A 22,976-nucleotide genomic window follows, 5' to 3' on the forward strand; every position below is an offset into this window, starting at 1 on the left:
CAAAATTAAGTCAAGTAATGAATATTTGCGAAGTGAATTTAGGAATTAAGCTTAATATAGTTCCTAAATTTGTCTTTTACTGTCATTTTATGGGAAAAGCTTCCCAATTTTTATGGTTCTCTGAAATGAAGGAAGTAATTCACAGTCAAATTTGTAGGTTTTTAAATTATTTTTGTCAGAGTCAATGCTAATTTGTTTCAAAATGAAAGAGTAAACATTGAATTAGGAACTTATAAATATCCCTAGAAAGAAAGGGAGTGAGGCACATTGTCCACATCAAAACCAGGAGCTACATCCACTAGTTTGGACCCTGGAAACAAGGTATCCTTTTTTTTTTATGTTAAGATGTTCCCATTTTAAAAATTTCTCTACCCGATTTCAGTCTGATGGACTTTAATAGTATACTTGTAAATACATGGCATATTTATATTCTTTCATAGTTTGCAGAGATGGATGACAAAATCTAGTCTGTATAAATCTAGTCCACCTCACACCTGAGTTCTCACTTTAACACTGTATGAGACGAGACTTAGAAAGAAATTTGTTTTCCCTACATTCAAACTGGACTCAAGAGTTCACATAAACCCTAGAAAAAAACAGATCAGTTCCATTCATAAAGCCTCATGTGCTCCTGAAGAACTGAAAAATAGGGCCAAGTAAGTCTCTCTTACTTAGCATGCTATTTCAAGAAAAAATAAACAAGGAAAAGGATAACAAAACACTTTTTATTAAATTGTGTGTCAGTGAAAACCTGATGTACAATACCAAAGATCACTACGGCAAAGGCCACTCAGTATGTGGTCAAAACTATGTTGAACAGGTAAGCAGCTTAGCCAAGATTAAAAATATGTTTTGAGAAATCTGATAGTATTTTTCCAACCTAGATTTTGATAAGGATTAGGTAGGAAAGCATCCACAATCTTATCAAAGAAAACTTGGAAGTTCATTATATTATTAGAAAATGCATAGCATATAAGCCATACATTCTCACTTCACAAAATTAGATTACAGAAAATAAAAGAAAAATATAAAAATAATTATAAAAAAGTCATCTTCTAATTCATAATAATTATTAAATATTTTACCAATACTTACGTTCATATCTACTCCATAATTTTTTATTTTAAATTAGTTTTCTGTCATATATAAAGTTGGTGCTCTTCCTACAGTGCTACAAGTCTCTAGAGTAGGAATATTATTCTTGTATCTATTTGCTGTTTTAGTTATTTATTTGTATTTATTTATTTGTTTTATAATTTTAACTTCCATTTTGGATTCAGGGGCTACACATGCAGGTTTGTTACACGGGTATATTGCATGATGCTGAGGTTTGGGGTAAGGATGGATCCCTTCACCCAGGTACTGAGCATAGTACCTAACAGGTAGTTTTTCAGCCCACTTCCTCTCCTCCCTCCCCCCACTAGTATTCCCCAGTCTCTCATGTTGCCATCTTTACATCCACATGTACTTGATGTTTAGCTCCCAATTATAAGGGAGAACACAAATATTTGGTTTTCTGTTCCTGCATTATTAATTTACTTATGACAATGGCCTCCAACTGTATTCATGTTACTGAAAAGGACATGATTTTTTCACTTTATGGCTTATCTTTGCAATATTTAACATTTAAATATTCACTTAGCAATATATCATGAACCTAATATTATTATTCTTAATAAAACTTCTTGTTGGGATTTTATATTTTTCATATTATGAGATTCTAAATAATGCTATAAGTGTTCTTGTATATGCAATTTTTTGGTACAAGTGGAGCTATTTTGTTTTTGAAGAAGTAAGAAGCCATAAACTTATCTGTTGGAGAATGGTTTTAAGTTCTTTGAACAAAATTGAGCCTAATCAAGACACATACCTGAGAATATGGCTTCTCCACTATTCTTCAGAAATAGAGAAAAAAAAATTATGATCAAGTTTAAGATTACAAATTTTTCTAAGTAAGTGATATCAATCTCACACTGAATTCACAAAAACAAAATATTAAGAAGCACCCATAGAATGGTGACATTTAAGCAATTTTATTTCCTGGTGAGACCTCCAAGATAAATTAATTGCAAAATGTGTCCCTGGGGAGCTAAATGAGTTGACATTTACTTTCAGACATTTTAGTTAGAAGTCAATTAACTGTTGAATGGTATCTGCTAATATATATATATTTTGGCTTTAGTGATATTCATGTTAAATCATACAGACAGTAGTTAAATAGCAGGGCCAACTATTCTGTTAAGGGTCTTCCTAGACAGACTAACAAAGCGATGTATTCTTTTGTTTCTCTCTAAAAGAAGAAAAATATAATTTAAAAAATAGTGCATATTTTCTAAAACAATAAATTTATAGTATTAATATTCTTAAGGTCAATCAAAATGAAGCTTCTCCTTTGGGCCTGCATTGTATGTGTTGCTTTTGCAAGGAAGGTAAGTAAAAGGACTTCCAAAATTGTAGCAATTGTATAACCATTCAATAATTGTTGATAGGGATTTGTGCTTATGATAAAGTTACTATAGTGTTTATAATAAAACAGCAAAGAGACATAGATGGACATGAGGTTTGTAGTGTCAGATTTTTCAAAGGAAAATTTAGAAATTAAAATAATAAAGTTGTAATATCTGAAAATAGATAAACAGCAAGGAAAGGAGGTAAGTTCAGAAATGTAGGAGGCTGGAGGCAGAAAAGTTATAGAAAAGCAGGATCCCATATAGATTATCTTAACAGAGTTTATCTCTTCAAATTATAGAATGCTGGATTGGACTTCCTATGGCTGTGAAGTGCCATTGCTGGAGGTATTTATGTACAGACATTAGGGATACTTGATGGAATAGAAGTAAATGCACATCATACCTTTAGTGGAATGTCAAGTAATGTAGTGCAATGTAATGGCCTTCAGTGTAATGTAAGTAGATGACATTCTGGTGTAAGGCAAATCTGATTCAAATTCTTAATCCTAGCCAGTGACTATGCTAAATATTATCTCTTTTTAAATGGAGAAAATAATAACACCTATACCATAAAATTGTTTTAAAGATTTTATAAGATAATTATATAAAGTGCTTAGCAGAGTACATCAGGTATGGTAGAAACTCAACTGCTACATGATACTATTTACTATTGATGTTATTACCATGCCGTCCAAATGTTAAACTATTGTTTTTGTTCCCTAAAATTAGATAAATTAAGCTCCAATTATTAAAATAACAAATTATGATTTTCCTGTACTACTTTTTATTTTTATTCTGTAGTTCATAATCTGTGGTCAATTCACAAACCATATTGAAACTTCATTGGAAAACAAATGGATATATGGTCCTTCTGGTACTGTGATGAGGTGGCAAAGACCACTCTTTTTTTTTTTTTTTTTTTTTTGAGATGGAGTTCCGCTTTGTCGCCCAGGCTGGACTGCAGTGCTGTGACCTCGGCTCACTGCAAACTCAGCCTTCGAGTTCACGCCATTCTCCTGCCTCAACTTCCCAAGTAGCCCGGCTAATTTTTGTATTTTTGGTAGAGACGGGGTTTCACCTTGTTAGTCAGGATGGTGTCGATCTCCTAACATTGTGATCTGCCCGCCTTGGCCTCCCAAAGTGCTGAGTTTACAGGCGTGAGCCACCACACCCAGCACAAAGACTACTCTTTACCACACGGATGCACGCACACACACACACACACTCACTACAGACAAAACCTGGGAGGTAAAAAGTGAATAGCAAAATCAGATATATGAATGAGAGCTGAATGATCTTTCAGATAATAAAGATTTATGTACATGTTGAATATTACAAACCAAAATCCATCCAGCCAAAGTAAAACTCCCTGAGGAAATTGTTTAAGTCAAAACCATATAATGATAATGATGACAATAATTAAAAACATTCATACCAGTGACTCAAATTTCAAGAAAATTAACTATAAGTATTGTTAAACTTTGCAAATTTTTCGGCAATATGGAAATGTGGGTACAGATGTTTTCAAATACGTAACCACATTAAAATATATTTTCCTTTCTTTTAGAGACGGTTCCCCTTCAATGATGAGGTAAAACTTTTTTTTTCTTTACATGCAAGTATATTTGTTTTTATCTTAAAATAAATTTTACATTTGAAAACTCTGATTCCTTTACAATGAAATTTAATGACTGCTATTGCTCTTAAAATAATAGTGCTATTAAACTCTTCTGATTTGATAGAAAATTTTATGGAATATGTTTGTGCTCAGCATATTTAGCAAAAGGTCTTTAGTCTTTTTAATGAGCAGAAGCATTAAGTGCACTCCCTTTGCAGCGTAAGAAAATTTTTGCTATGACAAGGTTTTCCCCTCATGCCTCTAAAATACATTATCAATATATCCTAAGTTTACTTGAACAAACTTAGTGATGAATCTGGAGATGCTCTGTCTGCATGAAGGGTTAGAGCAAAAGAAAGCATGAAGTAGTGGGCCAGCCATATATTCAGGTGTCTGTCTTCAAGCTAGGAACAACTAGCAGGACGAATGTATCCCAATGAGTTAGATGATTTCTCTGCAGGAAATACCCATAAATTATCCCTGTGAGACCAAAGCACATACTGATTAACTGATGTTAGATTTTTCTTTCAGTTCTTTGTTACTTGTGCCTCAATTTCTGGTAATGGAAGAGTACTAAGAAAATTACACTTATACCCATCCACAAGTATGCCATAAATCAACGTGACATTCTAGCAAAGAAAGTCCAAGAGACATAATCTGTGATGTGCACACTTTTGACCAACAATGATCAGACATATAACAAAGGAGTGGAAATCTTTTGAAAATAGTGTTTTAAAATAGAAACTGTATTAGATCTTATTTTGAATTTCTTATGAGTTAATACTTAAGTCCTCAGATTCTAGGGTTCTATTATCCACAATACAAATAGTTGATATTTGCCTCTATGAACACCTGGGAACATACATACATTAATTATGTATGTATGTCATACCTCAAGGGTCTCTGGTAATATGACTCGTGAGAAAAATTTAACTCAGTAATTCAGGAAACCTACCTAAAATTGGAAAAAAATTAAATGTTAATTAAGATGCTTAACTGGCTGGGGAATGTAGCATCCCAGACACAAGAAGAAAGAAACCTTGACTGTTTTTCCAGTATGTAGGATCCCAATACCTAGCACAGAGATGGCACAGAGAAGGTACTCATTTTATACTTTAAAAAATAAATCATAGAACTTCTATCAAGAAAAACCTTAAAATATCTCAAAGACCCTGAGGAACAACCTACATTTATTGGGAAACTTCTCAGTATTGTATATTACTATATATAATAATAATATTATATACAATAACATTAACAACATCTACATCCAGTCTGCTCACCGTCTCATTTATTTATTTATTTATTTATTTTTATTTGTTTGTTTGTTTTTTTTTTTAAGACAGAGTCTCGCTCTGTTGCCAGACTGGAGTGCATTGGCCTGATCTCCGCTCACTGCAACCTCTGGCTCCCAGGTTCAAGCAATTCTCCTGTTTCTGCCTCCCAAGTAGCTGGGACTACAGGTGCCCGCCACCACACCCAGTAACTTTTTTTGTATTTTTAGTAGAGACGGAGTTTCACCATGTTGGCCAGGATGGTCTCGATCTCTTGACCTCGTGATCCTCCTGCCTCAGCCTCCCAATCTGCTCACCCTCTTAATGAAAACTTAGGATGCACAGTGTTAAAGGAAGGGAAACATTGATAAAGAGAGGTAGGAAGTTGAGAAAGATAAGTCTGGAATATGGGACACCTGGAAGAGGAATAATGAATCAGAGGCTTCAGTGGACACTTTAGAGGCACAGAGAGTGCTGAGGGCAGTGGGAAAGACAACGGAGGGTGCAGAGAAGAAGGCCTGGAGCTGCCAATCTCATAATCCTCTATCAATCCTAAAAGTGTGAGTGCTTTCCTTCTATCTTTACCCTGGCCTAGGTTAGCATATTCTGTGGACTATAATACTCTTATTTGCTTAAACACAAAATATTTCCTCTTCAGTTGGAGTTAATTCAATTTTCTTAAGAGATTATTACTTCTTACTTCAAAAATATGGAAGTACGCTAGCCTTAAGAAAGAGATTGGAATTCTTTCAAAATGTCATTACTTATCATATATCATCACAGTTGTACCGTAAGTAATATATAGACAGGACAAATACAAACAATCAACTTCGACTTCTTTGTTTCTCCTTTAGGATCACAATGACTATCATCACCCACTTCATCCATCTCTGAATATTCCTTATGGCGTACGGAATTTGCCACCTCCTCTTTACTATCCCCCAGTGAATACAGTCCCCAATTACCCCGGAAATACTTACACTGAAACCCGGTTACCTCCGTATCCCTGGATTCTAACTGCTCCTGGATTCCGCTATGTCTATCACATCCCTGGTTTTCCCTTAGCTACTCGGTTGAATGTTCCTCTGCTCCCTCCTAGGGATTTCCCCTTTGTCCCTCCTTCAAGGATTTTTTCAGCAGCTGCAGCACCCGCTGCCCCACCTATTGCAGCTGAGCCTGCTGCAGCTGCACCTCCTACAGCCACACCTGTAGCAACTGAGCCTGCTGCAGAAGCCCCTGTTGCAGCTGAGCCTGCTGCAGAGGCACTTATTGGAGCTGAGCCTGCTGCAGAGGCACCTGTTGCAGCTGAGACTGCTGCAGAGGCACCTGTTGGAGCTGAGCCTGCTGCAGAGGCACCTGTTGCAGCCGAGACTACTGCAGAGGCACCTGTTGCAGTCAAGCCTGCTGCAGAAGCACCTGTTGGAGCTGAGCCCGCTGCAGAGGCACCTGTTGCAGCGGAGCCCGCTGCAGAGGCACCTGTTGGAGCTCAGCCCGCTGCAGATTCACCTTCACCAGCTGAACCTGCTACAGCCAAGCCTGCTGCCCCAGAACCTTACCCTTCTCCCTCTCTTCACCAGGTAGGTTGCTTATATCTTACCACTATAATGTATGAGAAATGAGATTTGTAGAAGGGAAAAAAGACAACCATTCCCCAAGCAAACCTATATCAACTTAGATATTTTGAACAGCTTTATTGAGATACAATTGACATACCACAAACTACACATATTTAAAGTGTGTACTTAGATATGTTTTGACATAAGTATACACTCATGAAAAGAATTACCAGGATGGGGAATGTATCTACCACAGTCAAAAGTTTCCTCCTGTTCCTCTGTAATCCCACATTCCCCATCCTCCCATCTCTGGACTGTTTTTTGTCACAACAAATTGGTTTGCATTTTCTAGAATTTTATGTAAGTGGAATAATATTGTATGTACTCTTGTGTCAGACATCATTCACTTTTAGAGATTTATCCATGAAGTTGTGTTTACTAACAGTTTGGTTCTTTGCAGATTATTATTTTATTATACAGATACACCATAATTTATGTATCCATTCATCTGTTAAACAGATTTTAGCTTCCAAACTGGATACATTTATTTACTTATAGCATTCTATAATGGCTTAAACATCTAGTACAATGTCAAATAAAAGTGATTAGATGGACATCCCTGCTCTGTTCCTAATATTAGGGGAAAGCATTAAGTTTTTTAACATATCTTTACACACACACATGCACATGTATATGTACCTACATACCCTCCTCCTGCTGGGGCCATGTATACATTGTACACACATATTATTATATCTATAACATACACCACGTGTATATAATGTGTATATGTAGTATACACATATATGTGTGTATGGACATACATATTCATGAGTTTTATTCTGGAATGCTATTAGGTTAGTATGCTTTTACACTTTATCAAACAGGAACAGATAAATGTTTTTACCCAAGGCTAATTTTTCCTTTATTGAGATCAAACCATTCCGAGTGCTCAAACTTATGTCCTGTAAATTTTGTGGTTTTTCACTCTGGCTGGTGGGATGAAGAACTTTCTCCTGCCCTATGTGAGTACCAATTGTTGTTCTATTCTGTCCTTTCAGGTAGTTCTCTACCTGACCTCAGGTAGTATCTTCACAGAATTAATCAATACTCAGTTGAAATGTGAGGGTATCCTGTTTTAAAAAAAATCAACTTTTATTTTAGATACAGGGGTTACATGGGGTACATATGCAGATTTGTTACATGGGGATATGGTGTGATGCAGAGGTTTAGAGAACAAATCCCTTCTCTATGGTAGTGAGCACACTACCCAAGAGGTAGTTTCATAACCCAGCCCTAACCACCACCTTCTAGTAGGCCACAGTGTTCATTGTTCCTATATTTATGTACATGTGTGCTCAATGCTTAGCTCCCATTTATAAGTGAGAACACACGATGTCTAAATCTTTATATCTACATCTTTGTGCCCTGTTTTCCCATCAGGCACTCCGCCTATAAATGTCAGGCTATCTTGACCTTCCTGGAGTCCCAGCTCCATCTACTTAACTCAGAGAATCTGCTGGGACACACACACACTCTCTCTCTCTCTCTCTCTCTCTGTCTCTGTCTCTGTCTGTCTCTCTGTCTCTCTGTGTGTGTGTGTGTGTGTGTGTGTGTGTGTGTGTGTGTGTGTGTTTTCTCTTTCACCAAGCTGTGGAAACTCACTCCAGGCAGTATGATAGGACAATCATAGAGAACAACTACCTTGCTTCCTGTCTCTTAGTGATCACTGTTTTACACAACCTGATAGTTAGATCTTGAAAAATTGTTCCTTTTCATTTTTCTTCTCATGTTTGCACATTATTTTTGTTTTGAGCAAGAGAGTAAATGCAGTTTCTATTATTGATCTTGAACTTTAGCTTTAGTGAAGTTTACTAAACTTTTAGAAAAACAATTGTTTTCAGATAAAAAAAAATTTAAGAAGCACCTAGTCCCTAAATTTTAGCAGATATGACCCAAGGAATTAGACTATTTTACCAAAGGGAAACCATGATTCTGAGATACATAGAAGATACCCTGAACCCTGGCAAGAGGCTAAAAACAAATGGAAGTTTAAATCCACCAATGAATTATTTATGCAGCACATTGCCAGCACTTGGAAAGCTCTAGTAGTCATTTCCTAGGAGATAAGAACTCTTTTTCTTTTAAGATATTCACCAGTGGGTTACATTCAATGGTGTTTGCAGCTTCTCTAGAGAGGTATGATGAGCGAGGCTTGTTCTCCAATGCTTCACACATTAAACATGTTCATTCAGCAGATTTGACACAAGCACTTTCCATCTGCCGGGGTATTATGGATACTGTATATATATATGTGTAGCTCAGGGTTCACATGAGAGTAGAAGGAAATGATAGAAAGTGAAGATAAAAAGAAATAGAACCTGATAAAAAGGGACCTTGAAAACACTACTCAATACTTTGGACTTTATCCTGTAGCCAAAGCAATTTATTAGAGACCTTCACTGAGAGGAGTGATTCAACCAGTTCTCTGTTTCAGAAAGCTAAATCTAGTAGCGGTATAGAATATTTTAAACATGTTAAGAAGAGATCAGCTGAACACAACTCCTTAGAGAAGAAAGATTATTTAGAAAAGATAGGCCCAATACTATGAAATAAAGTACATTTGATTGTTTATGAAAAGATCTTTTTATTTGTTTTCTAGGCAAATCAGTGAAATTCTCTAGAAGAGTACCATGGGTTCATTTCTGTAAGTCATATGTGATAATATAATTTAGAAATTACAGATAAAGAGGTTAAATCTCATAATCAGAAGCTACCTTGGAATGTGTTATGTTTTTTACTACATAAAAATGAGAAAGTGGAGCTTAGAGAAGCACTGGTAGTTTGTGTCTCAGAAACTTTCAAACTATTAACTCATGTCTTGTGTAAGGAACTCATGCTACTTTTGAACAACTAGCGAATTCCTCCTTAAATTGATCCAAATTGATTATGACTTGAAGATTCTAAATTAACAGTAGTTAATATAGGTAAAAACCTTTAACATGGGAAAGAGGATAGGACTATACATGGAAAGAGGCATTGTTTACATTCTCACAGATTATTCTGTGTGCTATCGCTTCAGCCACCATCCTACCCCATATTAAGAACTACTGTTTTAGAAAACAAACAATTTAGACCTGAAGTCTCCCTGTTCCCACATTGCACCACCCAAAGGCACAAACAAACAGCTCAACTGGACTCACTGTGTCTTAGTCATCTGATCAGGGGATAAGCAAGAAATCTGGCCATCTTAATTTCAGGTTCTCATCCTTCATCCCTTCTCAAAGATGTTCCAATTTTAATGTTTACCAGAAAGGTAAATGACAAGGCTTTGACTGTCAGCCAAATCAAAGTTATTTCTGAGGTGACATCATTAGCTAAAGTAGAATTGAAAAGCAAATGTGATGGTAGTTATTTTTGTTGGTGATACCTCTTTACAGCAGCCATTGCCAAAGAAACTAAAAGATACCCATTTTTAGTTAAACCTTGACTATTGCTATATTCTTTGGTTTTCATTTATTTTACTTTTATGTAAAATGAACAATTGGCTAGTGAGTTAGTTCAAGATATTAGCACATAATAGTTTCATATATTCTGTAGTCATTTGTATTTAGTATTTTGCCATATAAATTACCCAATTCACAACAGGTAAAGGAAAACAAATACTACCTCTTGGGAAAAGTCTATTAAGGCAGAGAAGGAACTTCACATCATTTGATATCAGGAGATAGTGTTGATCTGAAACCAGCACCCACACAGAAAACATCATGTGTAATATATACAGGCAGTCAAATAAATTATAACATTGAATTCATATTACATTTTAAATGAATTGTTATGAGCATGCATTATTAATTGTTACAGGTACACATAATTGTTGCAAGAATGCATAATATCTACAAGAAGACAAAAGAAAACACGATGAGTCTCTTAAAAGTATATTTTATTTGTAGCATGAATTTGTAGAAAATCATTCAATAGTCTTTTTAAAATAACATTAAAATCAGAAATCAAGAAAAATAATTGTGCTTTAAGTGGGAGTCATTTAGTCATTTTATTATATTAAACTAATATGTTCTTTTCTTCTTTCAGATACTGATGCAGAAATCAGTGAAATCTACAAAAATTTTCTTTCTTTTCCCAAGACTATTTCATTCTGTTGTATTCAGAGTATTCATCTCACTACATTGATTTGTTTGTGATGGTTTTTCTTTGGACTTAATTTGTATTGAAATAACATTGATAATTCAATAAATAAAATCGATAATTTAGACTAATGTTGATAAGGTCTGGATGAAAACTACTCTAGGGAGGACTGAAATGGCAATCATTCAGCCTAGTCTGGAGTCCAATTATACAACTACTATAGGATGATGTTAGTATTGGTTTTGAATGTAATAGGTTTTTTTCCTGAACAAGCATATTTTGTAGTCAAGGATCTTTTTGCCACAAAACAGTAAAGCATCTGTGTTTAACCTATGGTAAACAACATGTTAATGAACTATGCTATCCACGACTTAATGGGCAGTTCAAATGCGACATTTACAGTTTTTCATCTCTTTTATGCCAGCACACAATCAATTCATCACCAATTGTCGTTTGATCTACTTCACAAAATATACCCCCAAATCCTAACCTTCTCCACTGCATCTAGCCATCTCTAGCTATTGTTATCCGTAACAGAAATGGAGAAGTCTCACACTGTCGCCCGACTGGAGTGCAGTGGGGCCAACTCTGCTCACTGCAACCTTCACCTCCCGGGTTCAAGTGATTTTCCTGCTTCAGTCTCCCGAGTAGCCGAGACTATAGGCGCGTGCCACCACGCCCAGCTAATTTTTTGTATTTTAGTAGAGACAGGGGTTCACTCTGTTGGCCAGGATGGTCTTGATCTCCTGACCTCGTGATCTGTCTGCCTCGGCCTCCCAAAGTGCTGGGATTACAGGCATGAGCCACCGTGCCCTGCCGGAATTGCGTATTAACCGGTCTGCCTGCTTCCACCTTTCCTCCACCCTGATCACATGCATTATCCACTGAGCAGTCACAATCAGACGTCCAATCAAACATTATTCAGATAAGATCTCTGAAAAGCCTCTGACACTTCTTCTTTTAACATGGAATATATTCTAAACACCTCTCCAAGGACACAAGACTTACCTGGGCGAACTAATTCTAACTTTATTCCCTATCATTCTCCATCTTGCCCCATACTCCTGGTACAGCAGCTTTTTTCTTTTTTTTCCTTTTTCAAATATGTTGGTTTTGATATTATCCAAGAAACTTTCCCCTGATGTATGAATAAGTGCTTTTCTACTTTGGGGGTCTCGTGTAGAAATCCTGCTTCAGAATGGTCTTCTCTGAACGCTCTATCTACATAAATCCCTCTTCTGCAACCCAGTGCTTTTTGTTCTATTACTGACTTCTTTTCCTTGTAGAAGTTACTATTACTGCTTTTTACCTTTTTGATTTATTCGTGTATTATCTTTGTTGTTACCCTCATCTTATCTCCACAAAAATATATGCTCCATAAAAACAGGCATTTCTGTGTCTTATTCAGCACTTTATTAGGGCCTATAGCAATGCCTGGGACATATTAGGTGACCAGTGAATATTTTTGGAAGGAAAAAAAAAAAAAACAGGAAAGAATGAAGTAACAAACAAAGAGTGAAGGAAGAAAACATTTTTACAAACATTCAGCGTATTTTTATTTTGAAATAATTTTGTATTTTTCCCTATATCCTACATTGGATCAGAATATTACTGTTATGTATAGCCATGAGGACATGGTCTCAAAAACTGAGAAACTTTCTTAGATAGTAAAATTGTTACCTTGAGATGTTTGCTTCCATCTTCTAGAGTCCAGTAGGAGCTAACTTTAATTTGACTCAGCCAATAATCTGAAACTATTATTATAGTATCTGTCTCTCACAGATATATGCAATATTCACCTCTAAATATGTAATGATAAATTTGTAATCATACATGATGTTCAATTTTAATGATTATGTTGTCAAAATTCAGGCTTTTTGTATGAATTGAGGATTTAAAGAAGAATTTGTAAATATGACTGGATAAGAAACAACAGGAAGATGAAGAAGATGAACCAAAATATAAACATCAAGAGGCTACAAAGTCTTAGCAAATTATAATTGCTAATGGGACGTTATGTGGTATTTAGTATTACATTTAGGACTTAGTCATTCGTTACGTTTTTCATGGGGCAAGAGAAAGAATTTATTCCAAGAAAATTTTGGGATTTTTAAAATAAACATGACATCTTATCATGAGCAATATTTACAGTTTTTGCTTTTACTACAAAGTGCTGTAAAATGTTCTGCTCTGACAGTTGTGAGAGTATGAAATTTAAGTCTATCACTACAATAATATTTTGTTTTTAGTGTTCATTTTATTCCTCCTGACTGCATTGAGATGAGTTAGATTGAGTGAAAGGTAAACACTAACATTTGAATTGATGTAATTTCCACTGTGGAACAAACTGTTGTTAGTAAAGAGACATCAGCTTTGAGACACAGAAAAGTCATCCAAACCGGAAGACTGGGAACTTCCTAAATTACTTTGGCTTCCATTTATTACATTCAATTACTCAAAAATGTTGTCAATTATACGCTTTAAAGGCTATTTTTGGTAAGGTCTATAACACATTCAAAATACTACATACAAGTGTGTATTATCATAAATAATTCAAAATAAAGCATACATGTAACTACTACCATCTGGAAATTTCACACTAAATTATAAAACACTTCCATCACTGCATATGTTGTTTAATGCCCCTTTATCAATCCACCTTCTTCCTTATATGTAGAGTTAAAAACTACTTAGTGGATTAGGGTAATTCATTCTACTTTTAAAAATGATTTTTCCACCTCTAATGTATTCTATAAAACAATATTGTTCACTTTTGCCTACTTTTGAGCTTTTTATTGAAAAATGCTACTGTAAGATCATTTGGAGTATTATATCTTTTGGTCAATATTAAGATACATTTACAGTTTTGTATGTGTGTTTATATCCATCTTACATACTTCTTTACTGTATAGTGCTCTATTTAGCCACTGGAAAATGACATAATGTCGTTGCTTATAGAAGGTGTCTGATTCTTATTCAGTGCTACTTTCTACAGACAGGTAACTATTCTCATTTATGATTAAGGAATGTTCACTCCTTGGTATATATGTGCCACATTTTCTTAATCCAGTCTGTCATTGATGAACATTTGGGTTGGTTCCAAGTCTTTGCTATTGTGAAGAGTGCCGCAATAAACATACGTGTGCACAACCTGCACGTTGTGCACATGTACCCTAGAACATAAAGTATAATAAAAAAAAAAAAGGATAAAAAAAGGATTAAAAAAAAAAAGAAATGTTCACTCCTTCGCACTGGTATCAACTGCAAGGACCACTGTACTTCTCCAGCGATTGCCAGATGACCCACTACACATTCTTTCTTCTATTTCTTTCTTTTGTGGCCAGAAACACAGGACCTCAAAGAGGTATAAGTTTGTGTGTATGATTCCCTAGCTTTTTTCTAAAATTTTAGTATGCGTTTATATGGCACTTACAATACATAAAGAGTTTTATGAGTTTTAAAAAGGTATATAAACAAGGCATATAATAAATGATATATCATTCTGCAACTTACTATTTTTACTCAACATTTATATTTCTAAGACTTTTCACATTTTTGAATGTATTAATAGTTTCACTTTAATTGATGTTTGCCATGAAAGATCAAATATATCACGTTATCTGAGTAAAAAGTAAACTATATTTCCTATATGATGCTGTAGAACTTATAGACTAATTTAGTTATAGGCCTTATTTGAGGCCTTTGCAAGTAGCCTGAATAAAACGTTTCATTATTTATATTATCATATGTATATATGTATGCATGTATATATGTGTGCATGTGCACACCTAGTAAAAATCTTAAATCAAAGCTGAAATAAAAAATTATGGGAGAAAATACTATTTTCTACCAATATCACAATGGATAATCTTTTTTAAATAACTACATATTTAGACAAGTTATGAAATACATATATGAATATGACGCCAATAAGAACTTATTCTCTAACCATTATGAATACAAATAATCATGGATTCTAATAGCAAACATTAAAATATTATTGAAATAACTAACTGAAGTAAGTCACTTTTTTTTCTTGTTTTTAGTGGGGAGATGTTTAATGCAACTGTGATTCATTCAGTGAAGAGGTAGAACCATAACATTCTTACATTTAAATATGTTTTAATGCTTTATGTTTTTTAATTCCACATGTGTGTAACCCAATTCTTAACTCTCAAAAATTCTTTTATGAAAATTGGTGTAATAATTATGGTCACTATCAAAAAATTTAAGGTAATATTAACAGTATCTTCATTAACTTTAATTTTTAACAGTATCTTCATTAACTTTAAATTTTTAATATACAGTAAGAAAATAGCATCCTTCATTTCTTATTAAGCTATATCTGGAGAAAATACAATATGTAAATTGCTGTAATTTAAAGGATGGAATTTAAATCAGAGTGTGTACAAGGACGACATGAATGCTAAATCTTACCTTCATGTTTTGATGCTTTTCCTTGACTGAAATGTCAATTGACTTATTTTTATTGTATAACCAGATAATAGACCAATGGTACATGCAGTGTGGAAATACACAAGTGGCATTTTAAAGTACCAAACTTCTCCACTTTTGCTGTGGCAATCCAGTGAGAAGATGTCCTCTGTCATGTAATCTTTGTACAGGTCTGCTCAAGGAAATATATCCTCTCCCTGAATTATTTAGCCTAAAATGAATCTATGAAGTTATTATAAAATACAATAAGAAGTGTAAAACAATACAGACATCCTTTCCAAAGCAAGTGCATGGATATCCTACATTTTAGTTACAGGGATAATTAGTGAATTTCCTCATTTAAAAAAGAAATTTTTATTCCAAGGATGTCTCTGCAATTATACCATTATTATATAATATACTACCTAGTGCCATGAAACATTCTGAGAGGTATCAGAGGAGTTGAGAGATTCTTCAGTAGGGATAGGAGATACTGTTTCATAAGAATTTCTTCATCCACAGTCTTCATCACCTGCCAATTTCTGGAAAAGTCAGGGTGGGAGTTTTTATCCTGCTTACCCACTGCCCATAGAACACATAAAGGGATCTGAGTAAAGCAAGGAAGGTTATATGAAAAACTTAGCACGTCTTCATATAAGAAAGAACTGGTAGCAACACTCCTGGTGAGCATTGAAAGAATACATTCAAGACATTCTTCCAGAACTGAAATCAGCAAGGCGGGAGTCAGAATGCCGTTCTCATCATCAACACAGGTGTTTTGTTTCTCATTTGCCTATTTTATCCTTAGAACTTAAGTGACCTTGATTTAAGTGATGATTATTTTGAACCCCCACCTTCAGAAGCAAATTGACCAAATCCTCTGGCATATGGGAGATTGTCATTTTTTAAACCTTTTTACTAAATACAAGGTAACTTAAAATTTACCTGTGAATGTAATGGTTCATTCTGGAATAATTTTCTGATAAATACAGTTATTAAACGCAGACAAAATAATTGTGATAGGCAATAGAATTTTGTGGATACAAAATACCAGATGCTGGAGTCAGACCAAGTGGGCCCATAGCCCAGGATGAACACTTAGTAGCAAAGATAGTCCAAGGAAATTACTGACTTTCTGTATGCCTTCATTTTCTCATCTGTAAAGTGGAGCTAACACTAGTATAGACCAATAGAAGTTTAAGTATAATATGAAATTAAGTAAAACACTAAGCGTGTGATAAATACAATTATTATTGTTCCAAGATTTTTTTAAAAATCAGTGAGCAGTTTCTCCATTAATAAAACTCTGTATCACATAAATAAAACCATAAAAAAGATAATTAAGAATGAAAGAATAGTCATTTTTATTCTAGCTCTTTAATCTAATACATAAATAAAAATGAAATTCCAGATTCAGCATGCTTTCAGATACATATTAACATCAACTTGCTCTTCCACCTATCAGCAGAAATGAACTCTCAAAAGCAGATATTAATTTTCTCCTGTTTTCTAAGCATTCTTATCTGAACTACCACTTAAGACATAGTTTTTACAAGAGTCATTAGTATTATCTGTCTCATTTTATTTATGAGATGCAAAGGACTAATTTGCCTGAAATCACATTGTTACCAGGTGACAGAAACTTGCTTGCAGTATCTCATGTCGTTGAGGTGCCCAAATTTTCTCTTTGTGTTACTAGATTATGGAGTAATAATTGAGATAATATATTTGCAACAAATAAATAAGTAAATGTCTAGTTCATGAATGTGCCCTGGTATTATAAAATGTATATCAGCATTATGCTTTCCAGGGATAACATGATTGTTGTTCTTAGTATCCCATTTTAAGGAATCTGTGGCCGGGTGCAATGGCCCATGCCTGTAATCCCAGCACTTTGGGAGGCTGAGGCAGGTGGATCACGAAGTCAGGAGATCGAGATCATCCTGGCTAACATGGTGAAACCCTATCTCTACTAAATAATATATAGAGAGAGGGGCTTGGTGGCGGGTGCCTGAAGTCCCAGCTACTCAGGAGGCTGAGGTAGGAGAATGGTGTGAAACCGGGAGGCGGAGCTTGCAGTGAGCCAAGACTGGGCCACTACACTCCAGCCGGGTGACAGAGTGACAGACAAAAAATAAAAAATAAATAAATAAATAAAAAGAATTATGTGCATATGTGTTTGTCAAACGTACCATTATTCAAACATAAATCAAAAATCACTGTATCATTCATATAGATTCTTCATGCTGTGGTAATAGATAATCATCAAAATATTAGTGTCATATACAATTTAAGATTATTTCTTCTTCACATCACTTGAGATTCTAATGCAGGTATGATATATGAATTTCATGTGCTACGTCTTGAACACATCACCTCCAAAGTTCCATATCAGAGTAAGAGAGAGATAGGGAAAAATACAAATTCTTATTGAATTGCCATAGCCAAAAAACGGCACACACAACTTATCACAGCCCATTGGTCAGCACTAGACATATGCCTACACACTCCCTGCAAGGAAGTCTGGGAAATGTAAAGGAGAAAGTGTAGCACTTACTCTCTCTACAATAGTATTGTGTCTATTAGTAGTACTGTGAGTATGTGCGAAGTGAAGATAATTTGAAGAATAATCAAATCAAATTAATGAAACTTTTGCTTTAAATTTTGAGTCATTATATATCATATATATTCAAATTTTCGGATATGGATGCCTGAAACATCTCCCTTCAAAATGCTCACTTGTATACTTCTAACAAATCAAAATCTTACTCAATACTCCTTATTCGGAAGTTTGGTCCTCCTATGATAGCGTCTGTGGATTATATCATGTACACTAACGGAAGTGAATAACAAATGACTTTGGGATGTGAATTGCTTTGCTTTTACTAATAAATATCTCTTGCAAGCATATAATTTATTGCTACATTTTATTTCATTTTTCTAAGACTCACTTATAACAGTCAAGGTTATTATTTTTCCTTTGGCTTGCCTGTTATGTCTCTGTTTTTACCAAATGTGTGTTACCAATGGTATCACACCCCTTACCACTCATCAAAAAACAGTTAATTTATTCTGCAAAACAAAAGACCCAAAATCACAAGTCATAGACTTAAGTAATATGTATATAAAGGCATCAGACCTTACCTTACTATTCCTTGAGCTCAACTCCAAAGATATTCTTTCAACAAAGAGCTTTTTGATTTCCTCTGTGCCAGGAGATTTTCTACATACTGGGAACTTAGGCATAGACAATAGCAAGGAGTCTACTCTCACTGAAATTACATTACGGTGGCATTAAGCAGAAAATAAGTGAATTTTAAAAATCAAAAGTAAGATAAAACAGGTGCTAAAAAAAAAAAAAACTCCTAAAACATAGCACTATGAAAAAGAGTTTGGGGGAACCAGGTGCAGTGGTTCATGCCTAAAATCCCAGCACTTTGGAAGGCCAAGGTGGGAGGATCTCTTGAGGTCAGGACTTCGAGACTAGCCTGGGCAAAATAGTGAGACTCTCTATCGGGAGAACCCGCTCGCGATGTTTAACGTGGGTTCTTTTCTACTTCCTAAATGTCTTGGCTGGGTTCAGAAATTTAAGGGAAAGAGCATAAGAGAGAGAAATTTAAAGCTGGGTGTCCGGGGGAGACATCACGTGTTGTCGGGATTCGTGATGTTTCCCGAGCCCTAAAACCAGCAAGTTTTTATTAGAGATTTTCAAAAGGGGAGGGAGTGCACGAATAGGGTGTGGGTCACAGAGATCACATACTTCACAAGGTAATAAAACATCATAAAGCAAATGGAGGCAGGCTGAGATCACAGGACCACAGGACGGGGAGAAATTAAAATGCTAATGAAATTTCGGGCTCGCATTGTCGATAACATCTTATCAGGAAACAGGGTTTGAGAGCAGACAACCTGTCTGACCAAAATTTATTAGGTGGGAATTTTCCTCCTCCTAGTAAGCCTGGGAGCGCTACAGGAGACCGGGACTTATTTCATCCCTTCAGCTTCGACCGTGAAAGACGGTACACGCTTCCAAAGGGGCCGTTTATAGGCCTACCCTCAGGGCACATTCTCTTTCTCAGGGATGTTCCTTGCTGAGAAAAAGAATTCAGCGATATTTCTCCTATTTGCTTAAGAAAGAGGAGAAATATAGCTCTGTTCCTTCCAGCTCACCGGCAGCCAGCTCAAAGTTACCTCTCTTGTTCCCTGAACATCGCTGTTATCCTGTTCTTTTTTTTAAGATACCCAGATTTCATACTGTTCAAACACACATGCTCTACAAACAATTTGTGTAATTGACACAATTACAGGGTCCTGAGGCAACATTCATCCTCCTCAGTTTAGGAAGAAGATGACGGGATTAAGAGATAAAAGTAAAGACAAGCATAGGAAATCACAAGGATATTGATTGGGGAAGTGATAAGTGTCCATGAAACCTTCACAGTTTATGTTCAGAGATTACAGTAAAGACAGGTGTAAGAAAGTACAAAAGTATTAATTTGGGAAACTAATAAATGTCCATGAAATCTTCACAATTTATGGTCTTCTGCCGCGGCTTCAGCTGGGCTGGTCCCTCCGTTCGGGATCCCTGACTTCCTGCAACAACTCTCTCTATAAAAATTTAAAAAAAAAAAAAAAAACAGTAGCAGGGCATGGTAGCACATGCCTGTAGTCATAGCTACTAGGGAGGCAGAAGCAGGAGGATGGCTTGAGCCCAGGAGTTTGAGGCTGTAGTGAGCTATGATCTGCACTGCACTCAGCCTTGACAACAGAGCAAGACCTAGTCTCTAAAATAAATACATAAATAAAATTTAAAAGAAAATAGTTCAAGGGAATTTCAACATACTTTAACACAAAACTTAAGTGTCAGCTAATAATATATAGCAAGTCCTCACTTAACGTCTTGGTTACATTCTTGGAAACTATGACTTTGAGTAAGAAGATGTATAACAAAACCAATTTTACCATAGGCTAATTGATAGAAGAAAAAAAGTATAAATTTCCCATGGCATATTTCTGGTCACAAAAACATTGAAATAAATGTGAGCTATGCATTTATTTAAGAAAGATTAATAAAAACAAATAAGAAAATTATTTACCCAATTTTTGGTGAGTCAGTGAGCAATGGCAGTCATGATGGTGATAGGTTAGATCAAAATGTAAATGTCTGCAAAACAAAAATTGCAAGGAGCACCTCCTACCACTATGCAGTTCAAAACAAACAATAATTAATGTGATGGTCTTGCTGAGCTCTTTTGTACCACATTGTTTATTGTTGTGCATTTAAATGACCTTTTACCATTTTTATTTTATATCCTTTACAATTTTTATTTTTCAATAATTTGTCTTCATTCATTCATTCATTCATTTTCCAACTCACTTATTTCAGCTTCAGTGGTGAGAGCCTATCCCAGCAGCTCAGGGCACGAGGCGGGAACAGCCCTGTTCAGGACCTCATCTCAACTCAGGGCACACTCACACTCACACCCACACTCAGACTGGGACAGCTTAGAGCAGACAATTCACCGGTCCTGCTCATCTTTGAGATGTGGGAGGAAACCAGTGTATCTGGAGAAAACACACAGATTTGGAAAATGGAAAGAATAAGCAATCCCTACACGGACCATAAAGTTACAGACAGTCCAATAAAAAAGGTATAATATGTGAACTGTCATTTCCCACAGAACATAACTAAATGGCCAACAAAAGAGAAGCTGATTAACATATTTGCTTACCATAAGAATGGATATTAAAACCACGATTAGTTACTTCTACACGTTTGTCACAATGGCAAAAAATCTAATGGCACCATATGTTGATAAAGTTGTGGACTAACCAGAACTAAAACCAGTAGATGCATAGATGACATAATCACTTTAGAAAACTGATGGTGATCTTAGGGAAAGAAATTAGTTTATATCTTGGACCTAAGCAAATACATGGATATATAAAAATGTAATATTTTAATGAGTTGTACACTGATATTATATATGTTTTACTGTATGTAAATTTTACCTAAATTTTTAAATGTTACAAAATAACATTTTTAATGTTTCTTTTCATCACAAATTATCAAGAATCTAGGGGTGGGGAATACAACAAAAGAAGTGCATGACTTCTGTGGGAAAGTTTATAAAACTTCGGTAAAGTAGACATCAAAAAAATGCAGATCCTATGTTCACAGATTGGGAATTTTGATAATGTAAATACAACAATATGTTTGCAAAATTCAAACCAGTAATTGAAAATTGACAATATGATTTCTATGTTGTCAGACAAAATCAAATCACCTGGAAAAATCAATAAGCATAAACAAATGCATGTTTGAGGGGCCTATTCTAGAAGATAGCAAGAATTATTATAAACCTATAACTAATTAAAACTCTGGCATTGAAAAGACAAAAAAAAAAAATGGCACAGAAAAACAAACATAAAAACAGTCTCATGCATAGGGACACAATTTATGAAAGGGTTAGTGCTGCAGTTTTTTCATGGTAATGCCATTAACCAATTAGTTATAAATATGGAAAAAAATTAAATTGGATTTCTACTCAATATCTGGTCAAAATTCAGCTCTATGGTTGTTATGGACCCAAATGTGAAAGAGAAAACTAAAGTCTTTTAGAATATGACATTGCAGAATATCTTCATGACATTTAAGTAGAGGAAAAGTTTTAACCTGAAGTAAACTAGTGATGATTCTGACTGTGTTAAAATTAAGAATATCTGTTCCTCAGCATACCCTGTAAAGATAGCAAAAATGCAAGCCACAAATAAGCAATAAAATACTCACTCTTTGAATATATATACACCCAAACATATATATGCATGTGTATGTTTCTGTATGTATGTAGCTTATAGGAATAAACTGTACATATTGTGTGGATGAATTTTAATATTTTCATATTGATCAAAAGAAGCAAATTATAAAGAAGAATACATGCCATTATAATTTCCTTTATATAATGTTCAAAAATAAGCAAAGCTAAAATATGTTCATCAGGGATGCAACAGAGGTGTTAAAACTATAAAGAAAACAAATAGTAATTACAGTTGTCTCTAGAGAGTAGGGAGGGTACAAGAAAACATAGACACACATGAAGATGTTGGCAATGATCTATGTTTAATGAACTGATGGCCTATGGTTCATCGGTGTTTGCTCAATAGTTATACTTAAGGTACTTTCTCGTATTGGCATTATATTTTATAATGAAAAACTGTAACAAAGACTTGCAATTAGGAAACTTTTGTAGGAATTAAATATAGTATATTATGGAAAGAATGCCATGAGGAAATTCCAGTTCTCCACATTAGAGGACTCTACTCAAACCCTCAAACCTACTTCCTTATTTACAGCAAAATGGTTTTGAAGAAGAAAACATTCAACCACCAAATCACAGAATGTAGCACTTTGTATATCCACACACACTCCTCTCCTTTATTTCTTATGTAAGATTAATCCCTCTTTTTGAGGATCATCTCTGTTTACTATCCTCTATCT

At 35.0% G+C, this 22,976-nt stretch overlaps 1 protein-coding gene across 1 annotated transcript in view; it reads left to right on the forward strand.

Moving 5' to 3' along the window:
• Positions 1 to 2,194: 2,194 nt before the first annotated feature.
• The window catches only part of PRR27 (proline rich 27), a 33,604-nt gene continuing 12,822 nt past the window's right edge, over positions 2,195 to 22,976 (forward strand). Inside the window, exons 1-8 of the mRNA XM_011927091.1 lie at positions 2,195 to 2,429; positions 4,018 to 4,041; positions 6,197 to 6,574; positions 6,725 to 6,919; positions 9,561 to 9,605; positions 10,991 to 11,273; positions 14,003 to 14,043; positions 15,091 to 15,132. Of these exons, the coding sequence (XP_011782481.1) occupies positions 2,379 to 2,429; positions 4,018 to 4,041; positions 6,197 to 6,574; positions 6,725 to 6,919; positions 9,561 to 9,572 (660 nt within the window). The 5' untranslated portion in view covers positions 2,195 to 2,378 and the 3' untranslated portion in view covers positions 9,573 to 9,605; positions 10,991 to 11,273; positions 14,003 to 14,043; positions 15,091 to 15,132. The remainder of the gene's footprint in view (positions 2,430 to 4,017; positions 4,042 to 6,196; positions 6,575 to 6,724; positions 6,920 to 9,560; positions 9,606 to 10,990; positions 11,274 to 14,002; positions 14,044 to 15,090; positions 15,133 to 22,976) is intronic.

The sequence above is a fragment of the Colobus angolensis genome, unplaced genomic scaffold (genome assembly GCF_000951035.1).
Source record: "Colobus angolensis palliatus isolate OR3802 unplaced genomic scaffold, Cang.pa_1.0 Scaffold70, whole genome shotgun sequence".
NCBI classification, from domain to species: Eukaryota; Metazoa; Chordata; class Mammalia; order Primates; family Cercopithecidae; genus Colobus; species Colobus angolensis.